Source organism: Typopeltis vanoorti, chromosome 17 (assembly GCF_054136105.1).
Source record: "Typopeltis vanoorti isolate ZY-2024b chromosome 17, IOZ_Tvanoo_1.0, whole genome shotgun sequence".
NCBI lineage: Eukaryota > Metazoa > Arthropoda > Arachnida > Uropygi > Thelyphonidae > Typopeltis > Typopeltis vanoorti.
Genome location: NC_143565.1, coordinates 96,574,734 through 96,602,630, shown reverse-complemented (window position 1 = coordinate 96,602,630; position 27,897 = coordinate 96,574,734). Strand labels below are relative to the sequence as shown.

The following is a 27,897-nucleotide window of genomic DNA, read 5'->3' as shown; positions in this document are numbered from 1 at the left end:
ATGTAATTTTTTTCATGTAGTACTATCATATCCTGTACACTCCTTGAGGGTACATGGCAGGAATTTGATGATGATGATAATGATAAATCTGCTACAAGTCTGCAAGATTCTCTGACTAAATTGAATAACTGTTGTAATAGATATGGTATGAAGCAATAAAAAGACAAAGACAATGAAAATAGGCAGAATCATTGAAAACGTCAGCTGTGTTTTGAATGGAGAACCTGTGGAACAAGTAAAACATTTCAGCTACTTAGGCACGATTTTTACTGAAGATGGCAAATTAAATATAGAAATAGACAACAGAATCAGTAAAGCTGGTATGGTGGGAAATCAATTGAATAAATTCGTATGGAATAAGAGAGAAATTAGTCGGAACACTAAATTAGCTGTATACAAGACAGCGTTCAAACCAGTTTTAACTTATGGATCTGAGAGCTGGGTCAGAAGTAAAACACTTGACTAAAGACTAGAGACCGCAGATATGAGAGTCCTGAGAAAGATTATAGGTGTGAACAGATGGCATCAATGGCAATATCATATTAAAAACGAGGATATTAGGAAAGAACTTGACATTGTCAGCATCCAGGAATGCGTTAACAGAGCTAATCTCAGGTGGTATGGTCACTTAAACAGAATGGGCAAAGAAAGATTAGCAAAACAAGTGTTCTCTGCCAGGTTGGCAGCAAAACGACCCAGAGGAAGGCCAAGATATAGGTGGATTGATACGGTACAAAGTGCCTTAGACGATAGAAATATAAGATCTAATAATGTTGGAGTCTTGAAAAGCAACAGACTGATTTGGAGGAAAATTGTATATAGGACGTTAGTAATGATGTAATTTTTTTCATGTAGTACTATCATATCCTGTACACCCCCTGAGGGTACATGGCAGGAATTTGATGATGATGACTTATATTTAAATCAATCAAGTATTTTATATTGTTTTCCTAGTAGTAAAATGATTTAACGAATATAGTAAATCAATACATATAACTATTGCCTTGGTAAAATGCAGAGTTTATTTTTATTTAAATTCTATCTGTCTAAAAGTGTTCGGCCCGTGACGCTGCCACTCATCATATATTGGCCCTCACATAGAATGAAGTTGGCCATGCCTGGTTTAGGAAATAGTTAATATTTTCAATGCTTCTGCCTATTTTCATTGTATTTGTCTTCTTAGTGCTGATTTTCATGCCAAATTTATCACAATAGTTATTCAATTTAGGCAGGGAATCTTGCATGCAGACTTGTATTGGATTTATTCAGACATACATTATTTGCATAAAGTAAAAAGCTAAGATTAACATCACTAATTCTGATAGCAGATTTAATATCACTTTCCTTTAATGTGATCTATGTAAATAGATAATGAATAACAGTGGAGATAATGGGCACCCTTGTTGCATACCTGATTTACCATCAAATCATCTTCCTGTAACTGCTACTTACAGCTTAAATAGAGATTGCGTATTCCTGATATAATGTCCTATTTACATCACAAAACTGTAGCGTTTTGAAAGCTTTCTCTTGAGACCTTGTCATATGCCTTTTTCAGAGCTATAAAACTTAACTACAAATCCTTGTTATAGTCCCAAGATTTCTCAGTTATTTCTTAAATTGAAAATCTGATCCTGACAACCTCTATTTGGCCTGAATCCAGATTGTTTTACACCAAGCTACTCTTCCACAATTTTTCCTAGCTGTTTCTTAAGTATACTTACATAAAACTTACCGGGAACATTCAGTAGGGAAATACCACTATAAGTCTCTCATTCAGTTTTATTTTCCTTTTTATAGATGGATACCATGAGAGCGCTAATCTGATCACTTAGAATTCAACCCTCTGACCAGGCCCTTCTGAATTATGCAGTACAGCCACTGTAAAACCTTTTTTTGTCTAAATACTTCAGCATTTCTGATGGAATTTCATCTACTCCAACTGCCTTTCCGCATTTCAGGTTTTTGATGACTTTTCTACTTCAAGTGTGGATATGTATTCCTAACTGCATTTATATTTTCTACAGAGTTTTCTCCACTGTGCTGATACTGCTTCCTTCATTTAACAATCTTTCAAAGTAATTACTCCAGACAGCTAGAATATTTTTATTTTTCAGTTTTAATGAGACCTTTATCATCTCTGATTTCTTTTACAGTAATCTTTTCTCCATTTCTAAGCTTTTTCAATAGCCTCCAGAATATTTTGCCACCTTCCTGATATTTATTTATTATTATTAACACCAGACCTCCAAAGCCTCCATAGCTCAGTCGGTATAGACAAAGCCCTTTGGTTGGAAAGATCTGGGTTTGATTCCCGTCTATGATATGAGGAACTTTTATCTGGTTTCTTTCGACTAAAGGTGAGTTAGCCAGTCTCAGATGGAGGTAGAGGGTTTTTCGCTGGGAAACTCAGGTTTTTCATCTCTCAGAACAGGCAAACTGGTCCTCCCTGTGAACATACACAGATCTACAGTCAAAAAATACATACTTAGAGGTCTCTCGTTGAAGGGCACAACCTCAACCAGTCCTAAGGGCTGGATGAGGAAAATTGGGAGGAACTTTACATGACAACAACCAGACCTCCATGGAGTCTAAAGACTTATCACAAGAGGCAAACACTGTTACACACAAAGCCCATCAAACTGTATTTTAAACTCATTCCATGTATCTGCATTCACCACGATGTCAGCCAAAGCATTCCACTGACCAGCCACTCTCCATGCAAAGAACCTACCCCTTAAGTCCCTGCTTACACCCTCCATATACAATTTCCAGGTATGTTCTACCCACTTTCTCTATTCTACGAAAAATTTCTTGTACATTAACCTGGTAACAACCAACTTAAATGTCACATCCCCTCCTCCTCCTATTCAGAAGGCTTTGCAAACTGCATTCCTTCAATCTGTCCTCATATCCCACATTCTAAAAACAAGTTATGACCTTAGTCTCATCACCATGAAAACCACAGGATCAAATCGGTGCACAATAATCCATATGATACCTGATCAAGGTTTTATACAATGGAAGCTGAAATTCTTTATTTCTACAAGGTCCTCCATATTATTGCCATAATTTAGTGTGATGTCTTCACAACTTGTGCAGTGTGACCTCTGAATTTCAGATTCTTGTCTACCACCACTTCAAGGTCACTTATCTCCTCAACTTCCTTCAAAATTTTACTGCCAAGTGTATACTTTGCATTCATTGTTGCCTACCAAATTTCAGAACCTTACTCTTTGTGACATTGACAGTTTCATACTGTTCCCCACTCATACAATGTATTCAAGTCTTCCTGTAAAGGAACAACATTTGCTTGATTCGACATCATTTCCCAGTTTTGCATCATCTGCAAACAGTTGTATATTACCAGTTAAACTTATTCCAATATCATTAATATACAAATTAAATAACAGTGGTCCCAAAATTGATCCTTGTGGCACACCATTAGTGGCTTTGATGTTTCAAGCTCTTTATTTTCTATGTTGTTATCAAAGTCTTCTCATGACTTTTGTTTAGCTAGTTTTATACAGTGCTTTGCTTTCTTACATTTTTTTCTGTATTTTCTAAAAACACAAGCTGACTTACTTGCTAGGAATTTTTGATATGTTTTCTTCTTTTCCTTGACTGCCTCTTTAACTTCCTGAGTCCAACATGGAGTTCTGATTTTTCTATCCTTACAGACAATCTCACCAAATGCCTCTCTGGCTGAATCAATCAATGTTTTCTTCAGGATTTTCCACTGAATCTCCAAGTTGGGTGCAGTTTTCAAACTCTTTCATTTTTTCTTGAATGGTGTTTGTATATTTGAGTCTACAGTTCACCTCTGAAAGTTTCTCAACTTTGATTCATTTTAAAACTTTCTTACACACCTTTCTTAAACTAAATAGATCACTTTATATTTCTAATCTTCTGTATACTCCTGTGTCCTGAAACAGAGGGAAAACATCGCTCTCAACTATATAACATAGTCAAGGAGACATTTCTTATTCTTTCCATGTGAATTTGTGCATATTTTTATGTTGAAACATGGTGTTAGTAATAATTAGTCTATGTCCTGAACAGAAGTCCAGCAGGCACTCATTATTATTAGCTTTGCTCTTTTCTCCAAATCATTTCCTACTGTGCTGTTTTTAGATCTCCAACAAGGACCAATATTTCCTTTTTCATTGTGTGAGCTGCCTTATCCAATGCCTCGAAAAATCCCTCCATTTCTTCTTTAATAGAACCTTCTGTGGAACTATAAGCACAAATAAGTCTCATTGTCCAGTTCCTCCATTCTGATATTTGCCCACATCACTACCACTTGATATTGCCTGCCATTCAAGATTATCCTCACATTTACTGTTGAACTGTTATCAACCGAATATAACAGTTTGTATTTGTTGCTTAGAAAAACTCACCTGCTTTTGTCTTCTTTGTTTCAGTCAAGCCTATTATATCGATCTGGTACTTATCCAACTCTTCTGTTAGTACCATTTCTTTTCCATGGATGCTTCTAACATTGACAGTACGAATCTTAAACTCTGCTGATGTTGAGTTGGGATGTGTTCTGGAATTTGTTCCGGTAGCTGACTTTGTTTTGTTCACCCTGGTTCTCTGATGAAAACAATGGTGGTTTTTTTTTTTTTTAACCAGGCAATGTTCCAGTCGGCATGAAATTCTGTCATGTTGCACAATCATGTTACATTGTGGTTTAAGCCAATAAGTATACAATTATCAGCTAAATCCCAAACTGTGAGCCCTTTTTTGTACAGTTTTGACCCTTAACCACCTAAAATATAATTTTTTGGCATTATTAATTTAATTTATAACCAAACAAAAAAAAAAAATATATATATATATATATACATATATATATATATAAGGTATATGAGGCATGAATATAAAGTAATGAGGCTGATTTTATTGTTCAGTTTACATGCAATGAGGTAGGAGTGTTGCATGCAGAAAAATATTCTGACATAAATTAATTTCACCAGAAAATAGCTGTATATTAATTTCATCAAAGAAATTCAAATGGACACAATATTCAAAACACCAGAATCACAAAACACAAAATCCCCTCCATGCCCACTTTACAAATGTCTATGATATGAACTCAACATAAATGATGTATATCGCCACTTACAGAGAATCAGACCAGAACTCTTGCTCTTGACAGAAACTGAAATTGCGGCTACATTAATCAGGTCCCTTTCAATGCTCAAATTACACACTTCACAATTCATTTCACCATACGGATGGCACCTGTCCTTTGGGCAATCCAAGACTGTCTGCCAAGGAAAGCCAAACTAAACTCCGCTTTTCACTGTCTCTGGCTCAAATTTCCTTATCCCATTCAATAACATTCATCTGTTGCATTTACTGCTTGATAAAGAAGTCCTCTTCTAAAGTGACCTCAATGTCCCCAACTCCAAGTTACTTTCCTTTTCCAATACCACTGATCAAGCTAAACATGATGAAGTTTCAGCCATAAGCAATGACCTAATGCAAATCATACATCTATCTACCTGAATTCCTGATAACCCTCTGGACTTTATCAATACCCCTTGATTTTTTTTTTTAACCCAGTTCTCCTTCCAGATAAACTATAAAGGTCACGTCTACTCTTGGCACTCAGATTGCATTCTTGTGCAAGTTTCCACTCACACAGGATGTCCTCCCTCCAACTGCTGTCCACCTGCTGTCCTTTGGCACTACAAGTGCGATGAATTTCTAAACTACTACTGTTCCTTTCCATGGTGTGCCTATTGCTTCTGCTCTTTTAACCAAGACAACTGTACTGAGCAAGAAAGAAATTATCCTCAATGGAATGAAGGCCTTCATCCCTCATTCTATCCAAAATTCTCATCCATTTTCCATGCCCTGGTTCCACATAAGACATGAAAGAAGTTGAAAAAAAACTCACCTTACCACAGGTGGCTTGCAAGCTGAATATGAAGCTAACTTCAGCTTCATATTCATTCCTTCTAGTCCCTTGCAAATACCATTGGATGCAACTTCTGCTCATGTATGCTTTTCCACTTTTCTCTTATTTAAATGGTATGACTGTTGCAACACCTAAAGACAAAGCTGATCTCCTTCCATGCCAGTAGCTGAGCACTGTATGCCTCTTGTGGTTTTTTCAGCAGAAAGACATGAGAATACTAATGGTATCTTTCCAACTGTACTCAAATATTGTGCTCCAGAGCTAAGACCTATCCTTATTGTCTCTTCAATCTTCTATACTTAGCTGGCACTTATCCCAACACATGTAAGCAAGCAAACATATATCTCCCACGAACAAGCTTTTATCTCAAAAAAAAAAAAAAAGGGGAGATTAAGCTTATCTATCCAACTACCAATCCCATCACCTCAATCCTCTCCAACATAATGGAGAAAGTATTAAATTAAGGACCACCATAGTGAATTAGTGACTATCAGTATGGATTCCAGAAATCTATATCTACAGATGATCTCTTAGACTACATCATCTATTACTGGACATGTGCCATGGAAAGGTTCAGTGAAATTGCATTGTCACCATTGATATTTCCAGGCCTTTTGATAGTGTTTGGCATCAAGACCTGCTTAGCAGACTGCCTTCCACTCTCTGTAATTGGACAGCCAGCTTTCTAGTCATTCATCACTGTGTGTGTGTGTGTGTGTCATGGTGGAAGGCATCCTCCCTTTGAGCTTTGCCACCAGTGCAGGAGTGCTTCATTGTTCTGTTCTACCACTTTCCCCCTTACTCCTGTACATAAATGACTTGCTCTCAATCATCACTAATCCCATTCATAGCTTTGCTAACACTCCAATCATCCCACTCTTTCAAAAAACTACATAGTTCTCAGATGTCCCAAGCTATCATCTGCAACCAGTACCTGAAACACTGATTTCTATACCATCCTTCAGTGGGGTATGGACAGCCTGGTCACCTTCAAAGTCACCAAAATGCAGTCTTCCTTTTCTCTCACAAAACAGATCTCAACTCATCTTCCATTACTTTCAGTAATATATGCATTGCTACAAAGAATCAGATCTCCTTCCTTGAACTGACATTCATTTCCAGCTTCTCCTGAAATAAACCCATTACGTCAATAACTTCCACAGCCTCTAAAAAACTAGAGATTCTTTTCCACTCAAGATGCTATTTCACTGCCACCTAACCCAATACAAATCCCAACTGTGACTTTTCTTAGAATACTGTTAATGTATTTGGATAATGAACCCAAATCATCCCCAAAATTCTTGATGCCTAGAGGAGAGCAATTCAGATCACACATGACTCTTCCCTCACAGACTTACTCCAACCTCTATCTCAGAAATGGCCAGTTGCAACTCAGTCTTCACTGCTCCAGTGAACTAGCAAATATCATTCCTATGCTTTCTGTTGGACCTGTTAAAACATGAGCAGCTTCTGCCAAGCATCCCTTTATGGTACAACTGCAAACATATTAAACCTACTCCTCTCTCTTCCTCATTTATTCCATCTACCTCTGTCCGTTGGAACAGCCTTTCTCATGTGTTTCCCGATAACTACAATCTCCAGGTCTTAAAGAAAAATGTCAACAGATTTATTCTTTCTCAATGTTTACCTGTAGCCCAAACACATGGCACCAATGTGCTACTAGTTACTATACCTCTTGTGTGTATGTGTGGGAAGGAAAAAAAAAAACAAAAAAAAAAACCGATGTCTAGCCATATTGAGAAGGAGTCAGTGTTCTATATTGTAAGATGAGTAATGTTATTTAGAAGAATATATTTGCATTAAATTTTATAAAACTGAAAAGTCTGCAGATTCACGAAATATTATAAACGAGTCTATGCTTAAGGTAATATCACTATCATCATAGTGATATTACCTTAAGCATAGTGTTTAGTAAATAAATAAATAATTATCATCATTATCAAATTCCTGACATGTACCCTCAAGGGGTGTACAGGATATGATAGTACTACATAAAAAATTTACATCATTACTAACTTCCTATCTACAATTTTCCTCCAAATCAGTCTGTTGCTTGTCAAGACTACAACATTCTCAGATCTTATATTTCTATCGTCTAAGACACCGTATCAATCCACCTATATCTTCGTCTTTCTCTGGGTCGTTTTCCTGCCAACCTGGCAGAGAACACTTGCTTCGCTAATCTTTCCTCATCCATTAATGTACATTTAAGTATGGTCACTTAAACAGACCACCTGAGATTAGCTCTGCTAACGCATTCCTGGATGCTGACAATGTCAAGTTCTTTCCTAATATCCTCATTTTTAATATGATATTGCCATTGATGCCATCTGTTCATGCCTCTAATCTTTCTCAGGACGCTCATATCTGCGGTATCTAGTCTTTGCTCAAGCGTTTTACTTCTGACCCAGCTCTCAGATCCATAAGTTAAAACCGGTTTGAACACTGTCTTGTATACAGCTAATTTAGTGTTCTGACTAATTTCTCTCTTATTCCATATGAATTTATTCAATTGACTGCCTACCATACCAGCTTTGTTGATTCTGTTGACCATGTTTAATTTACCATCTTCACTAAAAATCGTGCCTAAGTAGCTAAAATGTTTTACTTGTTTCACAAGTTCTCCGTTCTCCTGCGGAGAACCAAACAGCTCAATGCTGTTGATTCCATATTTAATTTATCATCTTCACTAAAAATCGTGCCTAAGTAGCTGAAATGTTTTACTTGTTCCATAGGTTTCCTGTTCACAACACAGTTGACATTTTCAACAATTCTACCTATTTTCATTGTCTTTGTCTTTTTATTGCTGACCTTCATACCATATCTATTACAATAGCTATTCAATTTAGTCAAAGAATCTTGCAGACTTGTAGTGGATTTATTTAGAAGTATAACATCATCCGCATAAAGCAAAGAGCTGACATTAACATCTCCAATTTTGATATCATGTTTAATACCACTTTCCTTCATAATGTGATCCATATAGATAATGAATAACAGAGGGGATAATGTACATCCTTGTCTCACACCAGATTTAACATTAAACATCTTCCTGTACTTCCTTCAATTCTAACTGCTGACTTACAACTCAAATAAAGACTAAGTATTGCTTGATATAATGCCCCATTGACACCATATAACTGCAGCGTATTGAATAGCTTCTCTCTTGGCACCTTGTCATATGCCTTTTCCAAATCGACAAAACTTAAATACAGATCTTTGTTATATTCCCATGCTTTCTCGACTATTTGTTGTAAAGTGAAGATCTGATCCTGACAGCCTCTATTTGGCCTGAATCCAGCTTGTTCTTCTCCAAGCTTTTCTTCCACAATTCTTCTCAACTGTTTCTCAAGTATACTGGCATAGATCTTGCCAGGAACACTCAGTAGGGAAATACCTCTGTAATTCTCACATTCAGTTTTATTTCCCTTTTTATATATGGGTACTATGAGAGCTCTACTCCAATCATCGGGAATTCGTCCCTCTGTCCAGGCTTTCTGAACTATGCAGTGCAGCCACTGTAAGACTCTTATACCACCATACTTCAGCATTTCTGGTCGAATATCATCTACTCCTGCTGCCTTTCCACATTTCAAGCCTTTAATGGCTTTTTCTATTTCAAGTATGGATATGTATTCCTGACTGCATGCCTGGTCAGTGTTTTTTATCACTGTGCTGTCATCACTGCTTGTTTCATTTAGGTTTTTCAAAGTAATATCTCCATACTTCAAGGATATCTTTTTCTCCTGTTTTCATGTCACCTTTATCATCTCTAACTCCTTTTACAGCACTCTTTCCTCCATTCCTAAGCTTCTTCAACAACCTCCAGAATATTTTGCCACCTTCTTGATATTTATTTTCTATATTCTTGCCAAAGTCCTCCCATGACTTTTGTTTAGCTAGTTTTACACACTGTTTAGCTTTCTTACATTTGTCTCTGTATTCTCTAAGAGCACAAGCTGACTTATTTGCCAGGAAATTTTGATATGCTTTCTTCTTTTCCTTCACTGCCTCTTTAACTTCCTGTGTCCACCATGGAGTTCTGATTTTTCTATCCTTGCAGACAACCTCACCACATTCCTCTCTGGCTGAATCAATCAGGGTTTTCTTCAAAGCTTGCCACTGAATTTCCAAGGTTTGGTTCATGTTCTCAAAGTCTTTCATTTTTTCTTCAATTATCTTTGTGTATTATAGTCTACAGTTCACATCTGAGAGCTGCTCAACTTTTATTCGCTTTAAAACTTTCTTACATGTTATTCTTTTCAATATGAAATTCAATTTTATCCTGCTCAAGACTAAATAGTGATCGCCTCCAATTTGAAATCCTGTGTACACCTCTAGTGTCCTGCACATGAGAGAAAACATCACTATTAAAAATAACATAGTCAATGAGACTTTTCTTATTCCTTACCTCTTCTCTCCATGTGAATTTATGCATTTTTTTATGTTGGAACATGGTGTTAGCAATAACCATTCCATGTCCTGAGCAGAAATCCAACAGGTATTTGCCATTATTATTAGCTTTGCTCTTTTCTCCAAATTTTCCCAAAATATTTTTGTATATCTGACAATCATTTCCTACTCTGCTATTTAGATCCCCAACAAGGACCAACTTTTCCTTTTTCATTGTGTCCGTTGCTTTGCTAAAGCCTCAAAAAATTCCTCTACTTCTACCTTAGTAAAACCTTCTGTGAGACCATAGGCACAAATAAGTCTCATTGTCCAATTCCCCATTCTGATATTTGCCCACATCACTCTACTTGAGACTGACTGCCATTCAAGAAGATTAGCCTCATATTTTGTGTTGAATACTATGGCTACTCCTTCTTTTCCTTGATTGTCATTTCCTGAATATAACATTTTGTATTTATTGCTCAGAAAGATCTCACCAGTTTTTGTCTTTTTTGTTTCAGTCACCCCTATTATGTCGATCTGGTACTTATCTAATTTCTCAGCTAGCTCCATTTCTTTGCCATTCAGGCTTCTTATGTTGATAGTACCGATCTTTAACTCTGGTGATGTTGAGTTGGGGTGTTTTTTCAGATTTGTTCCAGTAGCTGACTTTTCGCTGTTCACCCTGGTTCCCTTGTGGAAACAACGGGGGCCTTGTTTAACTGGGCGATGCCCCAGCTGGCATGAAATTTTGTCATGTTGTTATCATTTTATAATTTGGTTTAAGCCAATAAGAATAACAATTTGGTCAGCTAAATCTCAAATTGGCCCATCCTCATTCGTTCAGTATCCACGAGAAGGTGAGGATTGGACATTAGGTCAGAAGCCCTGGTCGGTTCTCTGCATTCCTTTAAAGGCTATGCAGAGGTCTCCTCTCATCCTCTCAGTTATATAGCTTTGATCCTTTAGCACCCCATAAATAAATTTGTTCATAAGTGGTGTTTAACCAATATGACTACACATTTCAGCAAGAAGATTAATAAAATCATCATGAATAAAGAAAATATAATTTAAGTGACTACTTACATGGTATATAGGTAAGCATCATAATGATAATGACGTAATAAAATGAAAATGAAAAATTGGCAACATTTGGTAATGAAATAGAATATATATCCTTTGCTTTGATGTAAGGCAAGGCAGCTAAAAATGACATGATTTCACCCTATAAAAAATCAATTGTTTCCATTAGTTCACAGAAATAACTTGACATCAGTAATTAGTAACAGAGAGATCAGTACAGTATGAAACTGATATTTACAATATAACTCTTTAGGACAACTTACAAACTGTATTCTATATTAGCTTGAAACTACATATACATTACACTGTAACCTAAGCAGATATCATGCCAATAGAACATAGACTAGTTATACAACACCTCCAATGATTGTTTCAGTAAAGCAAGGAAAACACTCAGCTATTAAAATGATCACAAATGGAAGAAACACTGCTGGAAAACTACACACATATGGAAAAGTGGTGAAGCTAGAAGAAAAATTAAAGAAATACTACTTCATCCTAACATGTGTTGCTGAAACACACTAAAATACATGAGATTTAGGGATCAGAAAAATGAGTGAGTGGCTATAGTATCTACTTAATTTCAAACTTCTTGAATAAGAATCAATTTCAAATAGAGTGAAATGGACAAATTTCAGTAAAAAGAAGAGACAGAGGAATTTAAGTCACAAGAAAGGGAAACTAATAAAGAAAATAAAAGCTGGTTATAATTGAAAAACTTAAACAGGAGAGCAGGAAATGAGTTGCCCAACTATAGAAATATTTTGAGAAAACACCATTTTTCAACAGTAAAAAAAGTGCATAAATTTATTTGACGAGAACACATGTAAGTAAACAAAATCTTAGTGATGAATGACATTGTTTTATAACCTTAAATTGATCCAGGGCCTGTACTGGACCAATATAGGAGACCTGAAACAGAAAGTTATCACCCTAGTTTTAAGCAAAATAAAATTAGTATCACAATAAAAAGAAAAATAAGTATTACTGGACAAAGAGTTGAAAAGAATAATCAAATCTTAGTGAGTGAATCTAGGTGGATCATGGCCTAGTAAAATACTACCACCCACCTTACTGAAAGCCTGAAATGATGAATGCCATGTTTGATGTTCAGAGCAGGGATTCGGATTCTATTCCTCCCTTTCTTTCCCATGCAGTGTGACAGACACCCTTCAAGGACATGCCAAACATATGTAGAGATCCAAAACTCCTCCATTTTGAGGGTACGTCAGTAAAAATGATGGTGCCAAAGGTCAGCTGTCAGATGACACATGGATCCAGGGTTTCCCACTCAGCTGGCACATAATCCCACTATCATATGCTCTGCAATGTTGTGCCTAGGGAGGGAATCAGAGTAGTGGTACCATGTTATGGCAAGATTAGTCAATCTCTGTATGGGTAGTATGTCTAAGAGTCTGCATGTCCACTCTCTATCTTTCTGTTTGATGCCATAAATTAAATCTTCCTCAATAACAAAATCCAACAAAAAAAGAAAGATCAAGCACAACATACAAAAAATGACAATCTCAAAAAAAAAAAAAAAAAAAAAAAAAAAAAAAAAAAAAAACCTCGCTTTCATATCCACTTTTTCAACATCCATGGCATAAATACTAATGTAATGATGTATACTGTCACTTACAGTCATCCAAGACAAGACTTCTTACTCTTTACCGAAGCCCGAATCGCAGCTACATCCACTTGTTGGATTCTGAATATATAGAGATTTGAGTAATTAATATTTACTTCAGAATCCAACATGATCTTCCATCACATAAGCTAGACTTGTAATTATTATTTAATGTAAATCACTTATTTATAATGTAACTACCTTTAAGTTCTATTAATAATTAATTAATTAATCAAGGATATATAATAATAGTGAAAGGACTCTGCATTAAAATATTATTAAGTTTATTTTAATTATTGCTATGTTAATATTATAAGAATTTGTATTCAACATTTTAACTGCATATTAATTGAAATGTAAATATTCCTTATTTGTTCCTGTATGTAGAGGTATAACGTTGTGCAATGCCTCAGTTTTATTATATGTTGTTTTAGTTGTCATGGAGACGTATGTAAGATAGCGAGCGCGAGTTTAGAACAGAGCATGGCAGATTGGTATTGAAGGGCTGGAAAAGGATTTTAATAGAAGTAGAGCACGAGAATAATTTCAGTGGGAAGAAGGGATATATAAGTGAAGAACAGACAAAACGATTCATTCAGGGAATCAGAGTGAGATAGTAGCGAGTCGGTCAAGTAGCTCGCTAAGGTCTACTAGTCGAGAAGCGAGTTAGCTAGTAAGTTGCAGAACAACAAATAAAGTAATGAAGATAGCAAAGTAGCAACTGGATGACTAGCGATAATTTAGTTGGGATTTTGACTCAAGACCGACCTTTCAGGGACACACAGAAACTTGAAGAATAGCACAGCGTAACTAAGAGAATAAGTAGAAGCAGCAAGGTTAAATTTAAACGATAGCTGTGCTAAGAGATATAGCCTCAAAGATTAATTAAATGCTGGAAGAATAGGCAACTGTGCATAAAAACTTCAAGTTAAAGAATTACTGCGTGTTACCTTAGTTCATGAGTTATTGGTAGAATACTGAATTGGTCAAGCGATGTCAAAGATAGTACAAGCGTTTTGCTCCAAGCAAGAACCTTTAACTATGTGAATTGCGACCATTAATTTATTCAGTTATTACTAAGAGGATTTGTTTTGTTTTTAATGAATGCTGTTAATTGTTTTAAGTGATTACAGTTATAAAAGGTGTCTGTATATAAGTTGATGAACAAAGAAATTTACCGGTAAGAATTAACCAACTTTGTTATTCCTATGCGGAGATATGTGTGTGTTTCTTCCTAAAATATCTCTACATTAACAGTAACTTTTGTGAAGAATAGCTGGAGTGTGGATTTAAGAGTGTATGCTTGTGAAGAAGTTTTGCTGCCCTTATATTGTATTTGAAACTTAAGTAACTATAAGAATTAATGTAGTTGGTTACTACGGAACTTATGACATTGAATTTTTTTCAAATAGTTAATTGAATTTTTTGAAAGCTGTAATTCAGACAACAGATTAACTATTGCCTGAAATTATATGACTATATTACCAGATGAGCCAAAATGTTTGCAATACCTTATTCAGTGATTTAAACTAAAGTGTATGATTTGTAAGCCTATATTAAATGTTTATTTTATTGATCTAAAGTTGTACTTTGCCTGAATCTCTTTTACTGCACTGTTCATAAAATAATCGAACCAAAGCAGGTGAATTAAATAAGTTAAATAAACTCGGCCTGTATACATAATTATAACACCTAAAAAGGAAATAGTTGAGAGTTGGTTTTACTTTAATTCTTTGACTAATTTAGATATAGAGTGGTGCAGTCAATAAATACAAATTTTCTCTATATTTGGATTAGAAATCAACTAGCAACTTATTTTTTTTGTTTAAGAACATCGTAGTGACAAATTGATGGATCCAAAGTATAGGTTAAGACGAAATAGGATCCAACGCACTACTGTCTGCCTTCAACATCCAAATTACACATTTCGCATTCCCTTGTTGCACTTCACTTTTGAAACAAGGACCTGTGTCTTTGCCAGAGAATGGCTAATTTAGACTCCCCTACTTTGAACTCCTCTGGCTAAAGGTTTTCTTCAAGGGACCAGAAGCAAGTTTTTTGCTGTTGGCCTTTATTAAGTCAGATATGAATTTGCTGATGATTACTACTGTGTACACTTCAGCATAGTCTGATTATAAAATTGCAGTTTTAGATGCATGCCACCTCTGGTAACTGAATTTTAAGTGGGTATATTTTGTGTTTCAGGCCTTGAAAAGTAGTTTAGCATTTTGGACAGAATGGGGAACGAATGCTTTTATGCCAGTGAGGATAATTTCTGTGACTTATTCTTAGAACAAATGTTTTGGTCAGAAAAGTGAAAGCAATAGTTTAACCATGGAAAGGAAAAGAAAAGTTTCTGGATTGTCCTGTTTGGTACCTTTGTTGCACAACTGGACACTAGGTCACTAGGTTGAGTGTGAGTGAAGGAAGGGCATTCTGTGAGAGAAGATGTGCACAAGATTGCGATCTGAGATACTTCTTCTCTTAGTAAAGAGAAGGTTAAAAAATGAGATTTTTGTACAATTTGCATTAAGTCAATGCTTATAGTACAAAAAATGCAATCTTGTCCAGCTTGGTCAGTGGTGTTGGAAAAGGAGAGCTAGTTGCAGTTGTGAACATTAAGGTTACCTAAGATGATTGTTCTTAGGTAACTTTAGGAGTGCCTTAGGATTCTGCTTAAGATTTCTTAGGAATTGGAAAGAGGGTAGGTGATAACCTATCCTCTTTCTCCTATACATAAATGACCTACTCTCCATCACCAATAATGCAATCCATTCATTCTACCCATCTGCCCCAAGATTATTTTCAACTAGTGCCTTACACAGTGATCTCCATACCATCCTTTTCAAGAGGATGGAGAACCAGTCACCTTCAATGCCACCAAAATGCAGTTCTGCCTTTTCTTTTGCAAAAGGAATCTCAGATTTCCACCTATCTTTACCTCACTAATACACAGATTACCAGTCAGGATCAGATCTCTCTCTCTCTCTTTCTCTCTCTGGACTGACATGTCTCCAGCTTTTCCAGTGATACACACATCACATCAATAACTTTTAGCTTCCTTAGCACCAAATAAAACAATATGAAACACAGACAAAATCCATGAACAGAAAAGAATCACAGGGAACATCTCAGACAAAAAAAAATCTTGAAATGTTATGCAAAAGAAGAGAATTAAAAAATTATTCAGGTCATGCTCATTTAGAATATATAATGATTAGCAAATTACTGAGAATAAAAACACAAGAAGATTACACCAAATTTAGAAATAAATAAATTACAAGAGGCAGCAGAAAAACAAAGGAATCTAATAAAAGGTGGAAATGGAATTAAGGATGAAACAAACAATAATACCAGCTCTCCTAGAGGAATCGACTGATTGATTGATTTGGATTTATGACAAGAGCAAAACAGGCTATGAGGCCAGAATATTATCTGTTAATTATGTGTGCTCTATAACTGAACAGAATATCAGAAGAAAAATGGAAAAAATCATCCAGAATTACTACAGTAAGCTCTACTAATCCACACAAAACATCACTCCAAATAGTTAAATGAGTGTAAAGAAGCACCAAAAATACTGCCAGAAGAGGTAGAATATGCAATCAATCAGTGAAGGTAGATAGAGTACCAGGGATAGATGGAATAAGAATAGAGAATGTTAAGGCAGAAAGTTTCAGTTGGTAACTCAATGTAGGTAAGAATAGATGAAAGGAATGGAGATAATCTAAAATCATCTTAATTCATAAAAAAGAAAAGAAAATACTGACAACTTTAGACAAATATATATCCTGTTGCACCTCTATAAAATATTCGCAAGAACGATACTAAATAGAATAAAATATACTCTATGAAAATAGCAGCACAGAGTAAGCAGGATTTAAGAAAGGATTCTTCACAATAGATCATACACAAACAATAAACCAACTAAATGAAAATTGCAGAGAATATTATCATCCATTTTATCTATTATTGATTAAAAAAAAAGCATCTGATACAGTTGAGCATAATATAATTTCTCAGGCACTAAAACATACTGGAGAACCATACATCACAACAATACAAAACATATATATACAGGCAGCAAAACCCAGATAAAAACCCATTGGAAATAGTTTCTTCCAAGCAGAAGGAGCTATTTCCAATCTCAGCAACTCAATGAAGGTAATCAAAAGTAGATTGCTATTTACTACCAAGGAAGATGGGGAAGATGCCATACCTAACTTTGACCTAATCAACTGCCAAGTCATTTAAGATATCAAATATTTCATCCTTCTGTATTATGCCATTAAGTAACTCTTGTCCAAGACATATTTTCTCTTCCAACCAGACCAGTATTTGCATATACTCTTGCAAAGTATTTATAAATTCTTCCTTATCCCTTTTTGCATACCTATACAATATTTTCAGATTAATCCTATCATCACTGGATAGCCATAATTCAAAATTTGCTTTACAGTCTTTAGCAATTTAGTTAACTAAAGTTATTGCTTACATCTATTATACTTTCTGCAATGATATTTGCTAGCCTAGTTATCTGAGTGAATTGAAAAAAAATGAAAGTATTCAGATAAGATCAACTAAGTGTGTAATCTAACGAATTTATCTAGTGGAAGATGAAGAAGAAAAGAGATTTAATTGAAATTTGTAAGTTAACTCAGGACATACATAAGATACAGAGCAGTTTGCAACATTTGGCTGAAGCAGGCTCTACTTAGCCAAAAGATAGTGAAGAAGGGAACAAATATATGAAGTTAACATTTTACTGCTTGAGTAGAAAATCTTAAGAAGAGATAAAGGAAAGAAAGAAAGAAAGAAAGAAAGATAGTAAAAAAGAAGAGTTAGAACATACATACATACATACATACATACATATATATATATATATATATATATATATATATGGAGTTAGCATTTTACTGCTTGAGTAGAAAATGTGTGGAAGAGCCTTCTTCAGCAAGGTTATAAAATCTGTGAATTTATGTAACTAAGAATTAGATAGTTATGATGACTGGCCAATTATACAGATTATCTAATTTAACATATATTTATGAAACAAATAATAAAATAAAATTAAAAAAAGGTGAGAGAATGAGTGAGAAGAAGTGAATCTACACAAGCCATCCTATACATGTCAGTAACCAAGTGTGTATTATGCCCATCAATTTGGCCATATGTGGATAGTCATTATGTAGTTCATCTGCTGTTTATTTATTTACTTTTTCTAGCAGTGAGTTAATCAGTCTTGATTAACTCACTGCTAAGGGGGGGGGGCATTCCTTCAGGTGCTCCAGTTTCTCCTTACAAACATAAAACCAACTTTGAACACATTTTGGATTTTGTTATGTGTACAATCTGGCATAAATATCAATTTGGATATTTAATACAGTTCAATAAGTTGGCAGAAGGTAACTTATAATAATAAACTTGATCAACCATGAAAAACCTTGCAAACAGGAGGTACTATGAAATTGATTTTAAGAATTTTTGAGAGAGAGTAAGAGCAATGGTATTTGTGTACTCATAACAAAAAGTATGGAATATATTCAGAGTATATGGTCTTTGTCATTTAGAGACAGCTTTTGGTCAATGTTCAGCAAACATCTCAGGTAATGGGGCTGACTAACTGCTTTTTTTTTCTTTTTTTTTTTTTTTGTATTGACAAATTTGTCATTTATTTTAAAACAATTATCATTTATCAGAAAGTATTGTGCATTCATTGAGCTGAAAACTATTATCTTTAAATTCTTGATATGTACCCTCAGAAGTGGAGGGGGGGGGTGCAAGATATTGCAATAATACCAAATGAAAAGTTCACATTATCAATTTCCTCTTGACGATTTTCTTTCAAATGAATTTCTTATCTCTTAGAACTCCAATATCATCAGATCTCATATTTTGGTAAGACATTTCATACAGTATCAATGCACCTAGATCTTGGTCTTTTTACATCTCATTCTGATAAAAAAAAAAAACATTTTGTGCAAACCTTTCCTCTACCATTCTGTTTTTTTTTTTTTTTAAGTGACCATACCACCTTAAATTAGCTCTATTCATACATTCCTGAATGCTAACAATGTCAAATTTCTTACTGCTATCCTCATTTTAAATAGATATCTGCCATTGATGCCATCTGTTTACTCCTCTAATTTTTCTCAGAACTTTCATATCCATAGTCTAGTCTTTGATCAAGTGTTTTCTTTCAAGCCCAGCTCTCTAATCCATAAGTTAAAAGTGGTTCAGATTTGACTAATTTCTCTTTATTCCATTTGGGTCCCTAACAAACCAGCTATGCTAATTCTATTGTCCAGCATTAAGTAATCTTCACTTAAATTCACACTAATATATATGGTGAAATGTTTTAATTGTTCTATAAGTTCTCCATTCAGTAAGCAGAGTATCTTTTCATGTTCCTGTTTATTTTCACAGTCTGTCTTTTTATTGCTGATTTTAATACCAAATTTATTACAGCATTCATGCAATTTGGTTAAGGAATCCTGAAGATATGTGCTGCTTTCATTTAACAGTATAATATCATCTGCATAAAGTAAACAGCTGAGTCGAACATCTCCAAATCTGATGCTACTTTCCTTTATAATGTGATTCATACAGATGATGAATAACAGAAGATAATGTGCAATCATGTCTCATGACTTCATATCAAATACCATCTTCCTGTACTTCTGATTCTAACTGCTAACTTACAAGTCAAATATAACACCATAAATGCCATATAATTGGAGCATTTAGAACAGCTGTACTTCCAGTACCTACCTTGTCATATGCTTTTTGCAAAACTCAAATACAAATACGCCTTATATTCTCATGATTTCTGAACTATTTTGTCTTACAATGAAAATCTTATCTTCACAACTTATACTTGGCCTGAACCCAGCTTATACTTTTCCAAGTTTCCTTCCTACAATTTTTCTTAGCCTATTCGCAAGTATGCTTGTATAAATCTTGCCTGGAATTTTCTACTACTATTTCAGTAATGAAAATCCTCTGTTTTTCACATTCAATTTTATTTTCCTTCTCATAGGTAAATACATGAGAGCTCTTCTCCAATTTGGAATCTGACCTTCTGACCATGACTTCTGTATTATGAGCACAACAACCGTAAAACTTTTATACTTCAACATTTGATCCTTTCTGGTTGAATATCATATATTCCAGTTGTCTTCCAACATTCATTTCAGATTTATGATGGCTTTTTCCACTTCTAGTACTTGATATGTGTATCGATATAATTTTTCTACTACTATTCTATCACTTCTAGTTCATTTAGCAATCTTTCAATGTAATTACTCCAGACATTTTGAATACCTTCAGTTTGCCACTTTTATTATTGCTACTCTTTCTTCCATTTCTAAGCTTTTTCAATAGCCTCCCAAACATTTTCCCACCTCCTTACCAGTCTTTCCTCTGGTAAGAATATGGTAAGAAGGATGTCGTTCCATAGCATGTGGAAAGATGGCCAGAGATGCTTTTATTGCTTTGCTTTCTTACAATTTTCTCAGAGCACATTCTGAGAAAATTGTAAGAAAGTAAAAAAATTGTAAAAAAATTCATGCTTGCTAGGAACTTTGGATATACTCTTCTTGTAGTTCACCATGGAGTTCTTATTTTTCTAACTTTGCAGGCACTTCAATGCATGCCTCTCTTGCTAAATCAACCAATGTTTTCTTCAGGGATTTGCCATTGACTCTTCAAAGTTTGATTCTAGTCTTCAAACTTTCTCTTTTCTTGAATAATATTTGTGTATTTGAATCCAGAGTTCACTTCTGAAAGCTGCTTCACTTTGATTCGTTTTAACACTTTCTTATACATTTTCCTTTTCAATTTGGTATTCAATTTTATCCTACTCAAAACTAAATAGTGATATTCTATTTCAAATCCCAGTATACTCTTGTGTCTTTAAAAACCATGAAGATACTGCTATCAATAATAATACCATCAATGAAAGTTATTTCTTGTCTTCTCTCCATGTGATTTGTGCCCATAATTTATGTTGCGATATGATATTAGTAACAACTAGTTCCTGTTCTGAGCAGAAATCCTGCAGGTATCTATCATTATTAGCAGCTTTGTTCTTTTCTCCAAATTATCCAGAACATTTATATATGTTTGGTATTCATTTCTTATTCTGCTGTTTGGATTTCCAACAAACTGCCTATTGACTCAAAACATTCCTCCACTTCTTCCTCAGTAGACAGATCCATCAGTTAGACCATAGGCACAAATAATTCCCATTGCAAAATTCCTCATATTGATTTTTGTCCACATGACTTACATGATATTGCCTGTCATTCAAGCTTAAGCTTAATGTTTAGTGCGAGTACTATAGCTACTCTGTCCTTTTCCTGATTATTGCTACCTGAATAAAGCATCCCCTGTTTCTCATCTGTTTTCGTCTTCTTTGTTTCAGTATTATGTTGACCTAGTATTTATTTCCTAGTATTAATGGTGCCAATCTTTAATTCTACTGATGATGATTTGTTCTAGTAGCTGACTTTTCAATGTTTGTCCTAGTTCTCTGACAAAAATAGCAGGATACTTGTTTAACCAAACAGCACCTCAGTTAGCATGAAATTCCATCATGATGTAGTATTATTTTGCTCAGGTTTAAGTCAATAAGAATACAATTTGGTCTCCTAAAAACTAAAATCTTAGTCCATCCTTGTTTGTTCACTCTCTTAATCAACACAGGATCTTATGAACTAGTAGAATAAAAGTCACAGTTTAATGTTATTAAATTTTATCCTTAACTAATCAAATAACTTTCTTCCCAAAGCAAAATTTTAGTAATTACTTATTATAATTCTTACTCCAAAGAGGTTCATAACAGTTCACTTACAAAAGATTAGCAAATCTTCTAACTTACACTATAAACTGAACCTAATTAGAAAACTGATTCAATTTTAAATATAGTAATATAATAAACCAATAAATTTGAACTTACTGTCACTCCACATGGATATAACACCAGGAAAAATGAATACCTACAAAGAAAATGATTTTTTTTTATGTAGCAAATTTACACAACCTTTAGATAAACAGGTTTAAAGAAAGCAAAACTTTGGGAATAATAAAACAGTTCCACACTTTGTATTACCATCATTTTATTCTTTACAAGAATATTATTTAGAGAGAGAGAGAGAGGGGGGGGGGGGGTTATACATCAAATAAGGAAATGTCGTATTTCTTATGAAATTAACAATTCTTTGAGCAGCACATAGGAAGGGAACTAGACAGTTATTTTCAAGCTGTAGCTGATAACTATTTAACCGTCTGTCACTTTCAACTCTTATCTTGGACGATTTTTAATGATCTAATTAGAATAGCTGCAGTTATTCGTCTTTCCTGTTTTATGAATTGATTTTTAAACAATAACTATTTTGTCAGACTCAAATCCAATGACTAGAAAATAACAGAACCCATTAATAATATTAATAATAATAATAATAATAATAAACTACTGTCACAGCTTTGTCTCTGTAGATTGTGGAAATATCTTACAAATTCTAAGATACACATTCTGATTCCATTTATGGTGCACAGTTATAGCAGCAATTAGGACATAAAACTAACTTGAAAAACAAAAATGTATTAACTGCATGTATATAAACAATAGTAAATAATAATATTTGGTTTACCCTATCAAGTGTTGATCAATTTTATTAACTGAACCAACTAATTTCGCCACACTTATCTGTTGGCAACTTCAGGGCACTTACATATAGGTTTAAACAATCTCACAATTATGCGTAACTGCAAAACTGACAAGAATAAAAAACTGACTAGAATAATTACAAATAAAATAGTATCAAACGTGAGTGAAACACGTATTGTGTGTACAAGATCAGATAGCTGTTGCTGAGGAACTTTCTGTAGTTTGTATTAAAGTTCATTTCTTCCGTTTTTAAGGTTCTGATTTGGGTTTTCCATATCTCTGGGAGTATTAGGCCTTGGTTTCTGTTAAGGTTTATAGTAGAACAGGCGACTGTGGCTGCTTCTTTGAAAATTCTTGAATGGTAATCTTTCTCTATGTAAGGGAAAGAACTTTTGTCCCACTCGATGACATGGTTAGTTGTAGAGAAATGAGACGATAGGCCAGAAATGTTCCGTCTGTTGTTTTTGACATAGCCAATGTGCTCCTTCTGCCTGATTTCGAGGCTTCTCGAAGTCTGTCCGATGTAACTAGAGCCACATGAGCATGGAATATTATAAACTCCAGCATATTTATAGAAAGGATGATTGTCTTTTGGAGATCTTAGTAGTTTATGAATAGATTCTATTGGTTTAAATGTTACTCTTATTTTGTGTTGTTTGAGGAGATTGGCAAGCTTGTTGGAGATGCCACTTACAAACGGAATTGCAATCGTTTTTATATATTGAATATCTTCTTGTTCTCTTTGTGGTGGTTCAGAGAAAAGGACTTTATTGACTAGTCTTCTTGGATAGCCATTCAAGTACAGATTGTAATTGCAACCGTTTTTATATATTGAATATCTTCTTGTTCTCTTTGTGGTGGTTCAGAGAAAAGGACTTTATTGACTAGTCTTCTTGGATAGCCATTCAAGTACAGATTGTTGGAAATAAATTTTAACTCATCTTGAAGGGTCTTGTCCGTTGTGATGCGAATCGCTCTTTTCTTTAACATGTGTACAATGCTGAGTTTATGTGAGATGTGGTGAGAGGAGTTGAAATGTAGGTAGCGACCTGTATTGGTCGGTTTTCTGTACACCGATAGATTTATACTGCCATCAATTTGTTTTTTGATTAAGATGTCTAAAAACGGAAGTTGTTTTTCTCTTTCAAGTTCCAGAGTGAATTTAATAGAATGATGGAAGGCATTGATCTTTTTGAGAAAATCATATATGTCATCTTTGTTATTGTTCCATACGATGAAGATATCGTCCACATATCTAAACCAAATTTTAGGTTTAGGAAAAATTTGCGATAAGATTTTGTTTTCTAAGTCTTCCATAAAGAGGTCAGCACATGAAGGTGAGAGTGGGCTCCCCATTGCCAAGCCTGTTAATTGTTGATAGATCCTATTTTTCCAAGAAAAATAATTGGAGTTTAGGCAATGAGCAAACAATGAGGTTATATCTTGTGGGAACAAGGTACTTAAGATGTCAATGACCTCTACTACAGGAACGTTTGTAAAGAGAGAGGTGACATCTAAGCTGGCTAGAAGATCATTATCCGATATCTTGATGTTTTTTAGCTTTTCCACAAAATGTCCGGAGTTTTTGATGTAACTCTCTGAGTTGTGGATGTGTTGCTGTAAGAGTTTCGAGAGATGTTTTGACAATAAGTAGGTAGGAGAGTTTATTTCAAGACATCGATGTTACTCATTCGTGAAAGGTTACATCACACAAGATTTGTGCTTAGTCAAATTGACTCACAATGTTATGAACTGTTCATGGATCTCTCCAGCTCTTTAGATGAGGAAATTTGGCAAGTCTTAGATAAAATGATTAATACCAGTTTCACCAAAGCTTTTAACAAAAGCAGACAGACCCAGATTAAAAAATTTAACCACCTTTATACCATCCACAATGAGTCTAAACCTTCTCTACCAGACAACCAAGTTATTCTTAATTTTTCAAACCACATCTTAAAGAAACCTGAAATCGATATTCTCAAAAAGGGTTTCAACTATGCAATAGCTCCTCAACAGATTCCTAAGGTAGATTTCATCTGTAGTCTAGAAAAAGGAATCTCATTATTACTGCCTCACACAGCAAATGATCTAAGACTAAAAAGTTGTATAATACTTTCCTCTCCCTATTCCACAAAACAAAACTTCTCATCACTACATAAAAGAACTATTCGTGATTTAAAAAACAACAAAGACATCATAATACTTAAAGCAGATAAAGAAAACAGTACTGTAATACTGAACTCAAAGGACTATGAGGACAAAGTCAACCATCTACTATCTGACTTGTCTGTATACCGTCTTTTAACAAAAGATCCAACATTAAAAAACCACAATGATACCAATGAATTACTATGCAATTTATCCAACTGGCCAACAGACTTGATTAAAAAACTTAAATCGATGCATCCTTTAACTCCGAGACTCTATGGCGTGCCAAAAGATGGTATTCCTTTACGCCCAATCGTTGATGCAATCAACTCTCCTACCTACTTATTGTCAAAACATCTCTCGAAACTCGTACAGCAACACATCCACAACTCAGAGAGTTACATCAAAAACTCCGGACATTTTGAGGAAAAGCTAAAAAACATCAAGATATCAGATAATGATCTTCTAGCCAGCTTAGATGTCACCTCTCTCTTTACAAACGTTCCTGTAGTAGAGGTCATTGACATCTTAAGTACCTTGTTACCACAAGATATAACCTCATTGTTTGCTCACTGCCTAAATTCCAATTATTTTTCTTGGAAAAATAGGATCTATCAACAATTAACAGGCTTAGCAATGGGGAGCCCACTCTCACCTTCATGTGCTGACCTCTTTATGGAAGACTTAGAAAACAAAATCTTATTGCAAATTTTTCCTAAACCTAAAATTTGGTTTAGATATGTGGATGATATCTTCATCGTATGGAACAATAACAAAGATGACATATATGATTTTCTCAAAAAGATCAATGCCTTCCATCATTCTATTAAATTCACTCTGGAACTTGAAAGAGAAAAACAACTTCTGTTTTTAGACATCTTAATCAAAAAACAAATTGATAGCAGTATAAATCTATCGGTGTACAGAAACCCGACCAATACAGGTCGCTACCTACATTTCAACTCCTCTCACCACATCTCACATAAACTCAGCATTGTACACATGTTAAAGAAAAGAGCAATTCGCATCACAACAGACAACAAGACCCTTCAAGATGAGTTAAAATTTATTTCCAACAATCTGTACTTGAACGGCTATCCAAGAAGACTAGTCAATAAAGTCCTTTTCTCTGAACCACCACAAAGAGAACAAGAAGATATTCAATATATAAAAACGATTGCAATTCCGTTTGTAAGTGGCATCTCCAACAAGCTCGCCAATCTCCTCAAATAACACAAAATAAGAGTAACATTTAAACCAATAGAATCTATTCGTAAACTACTAAGATCTCCAAAAGACAATCATCCTTTCTATAAATATGCTGGAGTTTATAATATTCCATGCTCATGTGGCTCTAGTTACATCGGACAGACTTCGAGAAGCCTCGAAATCAGGCAAAAGGAGCACATTGGCTATGTCAAAAACAACAGACAGGACATTTCTGGCCTATCGTCTCATTTCTCTACAACTAACCATGTCATCAAGTGAAACAAAAGCTGTTCCCCTTACCTAGAGGAAGATTACCATTCAAGAATTTTCAAAGCAGCCACAGTCGCCTGTTCTACTATAAACCTTAACAGAAACCAAGGCCTAATACTCCCAGAGATATGGAAAACCCTAATCAGAACCTTAAAAACGGAAGAAATGAACTTTAATACAAACTACAGAAAGTTCCTCAGCAACAGCTAGCTGATCTTGTACACGTGATACATGTTTCACTCACGTTCGATACTATTTTATTTGTAATTATTCTAGTCAGTTTTGCAGTTATGTTGTGAGATTGTTTAAACCTATATGTAAGTGCCCTGAAGATGCCAACAGATAAGTGTGGCGAAACTAGTTGGTTCAGTTAATAAAATTGATCAACACTTGATCGGTAAACCAAATATTATTATTTACTAATTTATGATCAAGAAAATAACCTTCATGATGGATACTTAATACAAGTTAAATATTTAATTTAATAAAACTCATTCAATCATTCCACAGGTCTAACCAGATAACACTTCTGATATCCAATTACTAGATCATGAGTTCAGAACTTGCTGTGAGCACAGATGTGTCTTTAGAGGTAGTAGATGAATTTCATTGTTCAGTGTTAATCCACTATCATGCTTACCAGAAGCTTAATAAATGGGTGGGCTAATCCTCAGCTCACCCATGCATAAAATGTGTAATAAAGTTGCAACCTTTAGGGTAGTAGAATTCACATAAAAAATTTCAAGAAACCAAGGCAAAACCCTGACATGTCTGCTTAAAGGTTAACATACACAATCTAGCCAAGAGTACATTAACAACTCATTCTGGCTGCTCATCATGCATCCACAGTGGAGTTAGATGCAATTTTAAGAATATCAGTGTTACAGAGTCAAGAGGCTATTTTTTTCCGGTGGTGCAAATTAAATTAAGGGGATAATAAACCCCTCATTATTTTAAAGCCGGATACGAAGCTCGGAGATCGAAATTTAAGAGTTTCATGCCGAAGAACTATCGGCGAGTCCAGGCGTAAGCCATCACTATGGCACACGAGTTGCCATAGTGTTGTACTATGGCAACTCATGTCAAAGGTGGAGCAAGCTCTGCCATTATCCTTAATATTTTCTCATAATGTAAAACGCAGCTCCTAGGAGATGTATTACTGTTTTACATTATGAGGAGAGGTTACTACCCAGACCAGTCACTACCCAGACCTGGACTACCAAGGTTTGAGTAAACCGAACTTGGATATACCTCTACTAACGAATTGCCAGACCGGTGTACTCATATATTATTATTACTACAATACAGAGCCAAGAGACTATTTTTTTCCGGTGGCGTAAATTAAGTTAAGGGGATAATACATCCCTCATTATTTTAAAGCCGGATACGAAACTCGGAGATCTAAATCCATCAAAATCTATGAGTTTCATGCCGAAGAACTATCGGTGAGTCCAAGCGCAAGTCATCACTTGGGTAGTATAACACTAAGGCAACTCATGTCAAAGGTGGAGCAAGCTCCATCACTATCCTTAAGGTCTACCTACT

At 34.9% G+C, this 27,897-nt stretch overlaps 1 protein-coding gene across 1 annotated transcript in view; it reads right to left on the bottom strand.

Moving 5' to 3' along the window:
• Window positions 1-27,897, bottom strand: part of Hacd1 (3-hydroxyacyl-CoA dehydratase 1) — a 73,371-nt gene that overhangs the window by 15,721 nt on the left and 29,753 nt on the right. Inside the window, exons 5-6 of the mRNA XM_090407339.1 lie at window positions 22,015-22,054; window positions 11,429-11,567 (exon numbers count right to left, since the gene is read on the bottom strand). Of these exons, the coding sequence (XP_090263465.1) occupies window positions 11,429-11,567; window positions 22,015-22,054 (179 nt within the window). The remainder of the gene's footprint in view (window positions 1-11,428; window positions 11,568-22,014; window positions 22,055-27,897) is intronic.